The 7,613-nt window shown below is 33.5% G+C and overlaps 1 protein-coding gene across 1 annotated transcript; it reads right to left on the reverse strand.

Moving 5' to 3' along the window:
• Positions 1 to 1,566: 1,566 nt before the first annotated feature.
• LOC147408782 (uncharacterized) lies at positions 1,567 to 1,959 on the reverse strand. Its single transcript, XM_086460315.1, has one exon. It carries the CDS (start codon positions 1,957 to 1,959, stop codon positions 1,567 to 1,569), a length of 393 nt encoding a protein of 130 aa, XP_086316441.1.
• Positions 1,960 to 7,613: the final 5,654 nt, after the last annotated feature.

The raw sequence follows: 7,613 nt of genomic DNA on the forward strand, positions 1-7,613 counted from the left end.
TTACTAAATTACCCATGTTTTCACATTAAAAAACCTTTTACCTTTGCTTCAATTGTAAGGGTAAAATCGGCACACCCTATTGTCTTTTGATCGTTTTAAAAACTTACTTATTTTCCAAAACCATAATAAGCGAGATTTGATCCAAAACGGATGATATTTTGAGCTCAAAAGTTGTGATTGTTCCTCTTTGCTAGTCCTATTTGTAGGGGCAAAACTCTTTTTTTTTTTCCTTCAGCCCGATACAATTCCCACCTCAATCTAGACTTTGTCCTTGAGATTTCCCCCATTTCTAATTTGCATCTATGCTTAGCTCATACAAGATAATAAAATGTACACAATTTCATGCGCCGTGGCGGTAACGCCAGTATGGTCCATGTACAAGGCCTTACTAATGGGACTGGTGAAGCTAAATGCAAAACCCAACCTGTAAGATTGAAGCACACTTAACCCCCAAAAGTTTTAGGTTCGAGACAGTCCAAAGATTTATTTAGATCAGATTATTATATTTAAGGAAGAACCAAGGCCCACATAACCACACACCCCCCCCCCCCCCCCCCCCCCCACACACACACACAAAAAAAAAATAATAATAATAAAATAAAATAAATAAAACCTTGCCCAATCCTGGCCCATTTGTGACCCCCAAATTTTCCCTAGCTATCCATCTTGGGCCTATTAGTGACCCATCAATCTGGGCCTAAACTTGCATTGGAGCAGTTAAAACTACTACAGAATCAAGAGCATCCCTGGTTTCAAAACTCGGTTTGACGTCTCATCTCATCGAAGACTAGACAAATCATTTTACTTCATTTATAATAATTGATTTACATATATTTAATTTAAAATAAATATAATTTTTAATAAATAAGATAGATTAGAGGATGTTTAGTCATAAAATCATGTTTTGTTTATGTAATAAATATTTAAAATTTAAAAATATATATGCATTTTAATCAAAATCTACAAAATCCTAGTTGACTTGGCCAAGATTTTTAAAATATATCTGAGACATCTCATTTATCTCGCAAGATAATGTGAATGTTGAGACACTGTGTATATCCGTATATTGTCTGAACTATACCAAGATGACTGGGGTGACTTATCTTGGTCTAGAATGAGATTTAAAACCGCGAGAGCATCTACTGTAACATAAGTAGAAGTACAAAATGAAAAATAAAGTGGAAATCATTGGGCAGTGTGATTCCTTATTACACCCAAAGTAGTAATAATCTAAAGTCTAAACAACCAATGTTGTTAGGTAATTTATATAACAAAAGAATTTATAAAATTCTGTTGCAGAATTTGAATGAGATAGATCAAAATATTATTCATCTATATATTTTTAACAATCAAATTTACATTATCATATATTGTAATTGAACAAACCAAATTATACTTATAATAATTCACAGAAAAACACATATATTATCTATGGTTTTAATCTTAGATTTTCGTCTCATCTCTTCCGCGACACCATGATGAATTGGAGGAATTGAAGCCATTATGCGGATTTGTGAACGAAAAAGAAGACGACGAAGAAGAAAATACCTAACGAGATGGATCGCTTCAATCGAAAATAGCTAAGGTTGATTGGTAAGAAACCATGATGAGCAAAAGAACGATCAGGACCGCCACTCCCCACGGAGAACCACCTTCTTCGGATGGTGGACGTTGGTGGGTCCTCCTTCGACGATCATATGGTGATCGAGCAAATAGAAGCTCAGGATTTTCGATGGAAGACAACCAATGCACAGCAATAAGTAAGAGTATAGGAGTGGCCTTGAGTATCCAACTGATCTGTTCTTCTGTTTCCTCCATCACAGACTCGTAATTGTAGTACGAAGAGATGCCCAAGAAGATAGAAATCACAGCTAAAATTAGCAGAACTGGATATGGAAGAGGACTTAGCGTAAATACTTCAAATAAAGAGGACCTTTGTTGTCTCCTTGCATAGGCCATTAAGGGACTTTTTGGAGAAAAAAAAATACGAAAATGTTTTAATTTAAACTCCCAATCGGTGTTTGTTATAATTAAGTTATAACTGGATGCCCGATTTGGTATGTTTCCAGCAACCAAACTAAACTGTTTTGCATGTATGACAACATAGATTTGAAGTTTCTAATATTTGAGAAAATGTGTGGAGAGATTCCAGAGATTAATTATTTGATTAGTTTGGTAGTTTGTAAGATGTCAGATTTATTCTCCAAGTTAGATTCTCATTTGTGTTGTTGATTTTTCGACATAAAATCTCGCGAGACTTTGAATTTCTTGCTGAGAGAGATGAAAGTTAATTTGAATCTAATGAAGTTGGCCATGGCATGATTTACAAAATGGGGTCCAAAGAATAGTGGGCGAACGTGGACAAAATTTACAAATTTATGAGTCAATATTAATGCCTCCTAGTTAGCCACAAAAATGCAAATGAAAATTTTTTTGATCTCAAAAAAGTCAATTTAAAATTTCATTGAATCCCAGATCAACTAATCACACAACCCCACATGTATTAAAGCAATCTCCTATTTACAAAACTATCCCAGTTAAGTTTCATGCAATTGCTCATCAATCCCATGTTGACTTCTATACGCGAAAATTCTCTCATGAAAATGCATTTCAAACGTGAAAAATAAAATTTATTGAGTTACTATAAACAAAATGTTTGATGTACTAGAATCCTACAATTTGTCGTGACATAGATATGTTTTAGATTTGGTGATTTCTAATCATTAGAATAGATAATTTTCTTGATTGATTAGATCATGTTGTTATTCAACTTTAAGGGCAATAGATATTATTTTCTGTTTGTAGGCTAAAGACAAGTAGATATTAACATCATCTAGTTAGTAGTCCAATTTATTGCCAACATCAAGCTTTTTGTGGTTATGACATGTCAGCTTCCTACATTTATGTCTATATAAAATCATGATTTTCTATAATTTAAATGCCTCGCTACCTTATTCCATGATTTTTCTAGACCAAGGTACCTAAGCCTCTTAAAGCACTCGACTAATCTTCGGGATGTGCAATTCCCTTCTCCACACACATTGAGTAATTTCTAGGATAAATCTCCGAGGATGTCCCCTAGAAGAATAATTCAAACTCAAGATCTCCGCTTCTTAAGACATGGATCATCTCACCAATCCTTAGGGGTTTTAAAACTTTATTTTTGTCTATAGTAACTATAATTTGGATGTTTATTCTAATTGTGGTTTTTATCTGTCTTTGTCATACATATATGATCCATCTCAATAAACTTAATTTATCACTGATTGACTTATTATCTTTTTTTATTTTTTATAAATAAATAATTTATAAGTTAGTCTTTGAAATTGAGGATTTTCACTTATTCATCTCAACATGCATCTTCATCTTTGTTATGTTTAATTCTGTCATAACAATTCTCCTGATGGAAGTCCGGAAATAATCTCATTTTACCCTTCCTTCTTTCAATTGATCAAAGGGCAAATCCCATCAAGAGATCAAAATTAAAATGTACGAATCAAAACTATACGAGAAGGTACAAAAATTCAATCCATGATTATAAAATTTCAAACATAATAATAGGGGGGAAACGAGATGATTTAGACATACTCCACCACGTGTTGGTGAATATTTGAGATACCCGGCTCATGTTCTTTCAAATTGATGGCGTGCCAATCTTTTGTAATAAATTAATAAAAAATTTATTCAAATTCCTTTATCTTCAACCTCTAGTTAAAAATTCTGGATTTTTCTTCTCAAAACTAATCATGTTCAACATGCATTAAACTTTTTTATTCACTTTATACGGTAGGATTATATATATATTTTTTGCTTCAATCTTCAAAATTTAAGGCAAGATAAGATTTTGGGGAAAACATAAAACATTTTAGATTTATAAAAAAAAAAATCTAAGATTTTCTACAAAAGGTTAATGAGGTTATAATGATGGATTAATGACAATATTTAAAATAAATTACCATAGAAAACTAAAGATCTTGAACATGTTTGATTTAAAATTAAATAAGAGTTTTGGGAATGTAGGAAGTGGTGGTGAAATTTTGGGTAGAAAAAATCTAAGGTTTTTATGTAAAAGGATTTATAGTTGGTTGAAAATAATGGATTGAAAATAAGGTTGAAAGGATTGTATATTACTTACAAGTTGAAGATCAAGGCTTCAAAATGATTGATTTTACCATTTGGGAAAGAAATAGCAAGGGTTTTTTAACCAATAAGTAAAGAATAATAGGGTATTTCAATCATTTTATATTAATCTGTTCTTGAACACTGGGATGTGAGGAATATGTTATCAGTTTGAAATCAAGGATATCTCAAATCTTTAACAATCTAAAGGGGTATGTCTAAATCATAGTTTTAAAACTCGATTATGCGTCTTGTCTCATCCATGCCTCATACCGAGTTTCCCAATAGATTTGAGAAATCTCATTTTAAAATTTTAAAAAATGAACATGAGATTATAAATCTCGTCCGATACATTGACATGTCCGTCCGTCTCATCCATGCCTGATATCGAGATGACTCAGGTGATACGTCTCGGTCCCCAACAAGTTTTGAAACCATGGTTTAAATCCTCTTACAAAATGGAACACTAATATGGTTGGGTATAATGTGGCCACATCAGGTTTTTGGTAGGAATCATTTTAATGCGACCTCCCTATTGGATAGTTGCCAATTTATCATGAGATGTAATCAGGGCCAATATCTCGCGAGAGTTTGATATATTTCAGTTGGAGTAGGTATAAGTTACGTCGGGCCGACATTATTGCCGACTGTTTTAAATAGCGGTCATTTTCTCGAGAAGTTGGTTTGATTTTCTGAACTATAAGACGGATGGATGGATCTTACCAGAAGCGTACCACATCATCCTATCATCTCACGCCACGTGGGCATGGATGGCATCCTATACCTTTCAAGCCCACTCTCCAAACAAAACAAAACAAAAAGCAAACTCAGTAATTTTAAGACAAACTAATAAAATAAATACCCCAACCAACAATTATAATTCTGAAAAAAATAAATAAATGAAAAATCATCTCATCCCTAAGGAAGAATTTAACACCAAATACTATATTAAATATAAAGAGCCAATCTTTAGTAAAAACTCCAGAAAATGTTATATCAAACCTATCATTAGTATGAATTCTTATGGATTTTTACCTTACTAGTAGATCTTGAAAATTGAAGCTTGAGTTTATGAAGTTCCACTGTCGTGGCTCTCTCGAATTTTCAGTAATAATAAGAAAAAATATATATAAAGTATATTTTAAATGTAATCATAACAATTGAGTGCTCGTGATTTCTTTTGTAAGTGATAAAGTACAATTGGTACTAGATGATGTACAACTATCAGTCCTGTAGAATTTCATTGTCTTTAAATTCAATTTACACCTCAGTAAAGTTGAGTTCTGGTAAAATTACTTAATAAACCCTGTGGTAGGTACTTCGTTCCAAATTCACCCAGACTCTTGGGCGATAACAACCTAGTTAGTAAAAGTTTTCTTTCTTAATACCCCTCAACCTGACTCAATTTGTCAAGATAGAGGGCTCAAATTGTTGAAATCAACCATTTAAATCATTGATCTTGAAGATTCATGTTCATGCATCAGGATTGATGATTTACACTTGTTCATCTTGATGGTTAGTATTGTGTGTGGTGTATAATTTTCCCACTCAATCTTCCAATGAAAATTTTCTAAGTTAACTTGCTCAAATTAATTAAGCTAGAGCAATTCCAATGCAAATAGGCATTTCTGTTAGGCATTTTATTGTGAAGAGTGATTTTGCTTATTCAAGCGGTCTTCACTTCAACCATATTAGTAAAAAATGACTCTCCACAAATTTAATTACAGTAAAACATTTCACAAATACCATTGTTTTTACCGTCAACAGGTAGAGAGAGAGAAACTCATTCTCTTCTTTTGCCTCTTCCACTTTCTCTCTCTCTCCAAAATAACTTACACTAACGAGCTAGAACCCGAGTGTTTTGGGGTACTTTTGGAGGGCTCTGATTCTGTAAAACGACAATTAGGAGAAGATACAAAGCCCAAGCCCTAATGCATTGGAGTTACTCTTAGCTTTCTTCCTTCCAATGGTTGGTCTTTATAAAAAGGTAACTTCAACGCTCAAGGTAGATATTGCTATATGGGGACTCTTAATATTTTTTGTTATCTTTTACTTGGTTGCCAGGATTTTTATAATACTTCTGCCATGATTCCATGATTATGGTTCCAATTCTTTAACTTCTTCCTCGTTATTTGCCACCTTTACGTTGTGGAAGTTTATTCAATGTCAAGCTCTAAATCGTATTTTTTTCCATTTTACCTACGTTCCTTGACACATGATTATTACGATTTTCCAAATTCTATTATGACCATTGTCCACGTGGACTGCTATATTGGTTGATAATTTGGTTCACACACAATTACAAAAGGTCAGTCTCAACAATTGTATCAAAGGTCCATTTCAATGATTTGAATTGCTGATCTCGCGATTGAAAGGGGGTGAGGGGTTATTAAGATAACAAAAAGTTTACTAACTGGAATATCATTTTGCCGCCAAATAGTTAGAGGATATTTAGAAAGAAATCCCTTTGTCGTGGTTCATTAAGTACCTGCAAGTTGCAACAGATAGTCAGACGACCAACAAAAGCAGCTATCGTATATTTCACGAACCAATCTCATCTCAGGGAATTCTAAAAAATAACTCACCATTGATAAATCTGTGAGCGATAGTCCCACATCACCTACGTACAAGACCTTGGACTATATACAAACCTAGGATAATCCTCACCTTACAAGTCGGTTTTGTGAGTATGATCAAAGTACATGTGTAAAAGCCCATGGGCTGAGTTAAACTTTTCAAATTCAGTACAACTGTTTGAGTGGTTAGGATCTGTCAGGAAGGTTGAGTGAGGAAAAAAAAAAAAAAAAGTACCATGTGGGGATGTGAGGCTCACTCTTTGTTGCATCCACCATAGTAATTATCAAGCCGGTTAGTTTGATAAATTTTGATAATAAAAAAAAAAAAAAGAAATTGTAAAATTTAAGCGAAATTTTGATTAATAGATAAATCGAATTTTGTCACTATGGTACAACGACGTGTAGCACAATTGTTAAACTTATCTAATAATATATCTTTCGGATATAGATAGATAAAGGGATGGACTCGTATCCGACTCGAGTCAAGGGACATTAACCAATATTTTAATTCGGATATATTAAAATGAATCAAATCAGCTAAAATTAAATTTGGATCAATCGAATTTGGGATAAAATTTTACCCATTTTAAGTACTACTTGTGATAGTGATAATGAGAGTGTTCGGGTGGCATGTGCTGTACCTAGCAAACTCCTTGGCCCTACTACTTCCTCGTCAACTCTACTTACCATTTCGAAGGGCCTTTTCTTGGTTCAAGCAACGGTTCAGGCCATCCATCACACAGACGGTTGAGGTAAGTAGAAAATCAAACATTTCCTTCTATAATTTGATTATCCCATGTGGCACATTCAATCGATTACCTGACGTGGCAAGTTGAGGAACCAGATTAATGGTACACAATTGCAATTCCTCATAAAAAAGGGTCAACCGAGGAAACCGTGTATATCGAGGAGTACAGA

The sequence above is a fragment of the Akebia trifoliata genome, chromosome 2 (genome assembly GCF_017979445.1).
Source record: "Akebia trifoliata isolate Shusen 1 chromosome 2, ASM1797944v1, whole genome shotgun sequence".
In the NCBI taxonomy this organism is placed as follows: Eukaryota; Viridiplantae; Streptophyta; class Magnoliopsida; order Ranunculales; family Lardizabalaceae; genus Akebia; species Akebia trifoliata.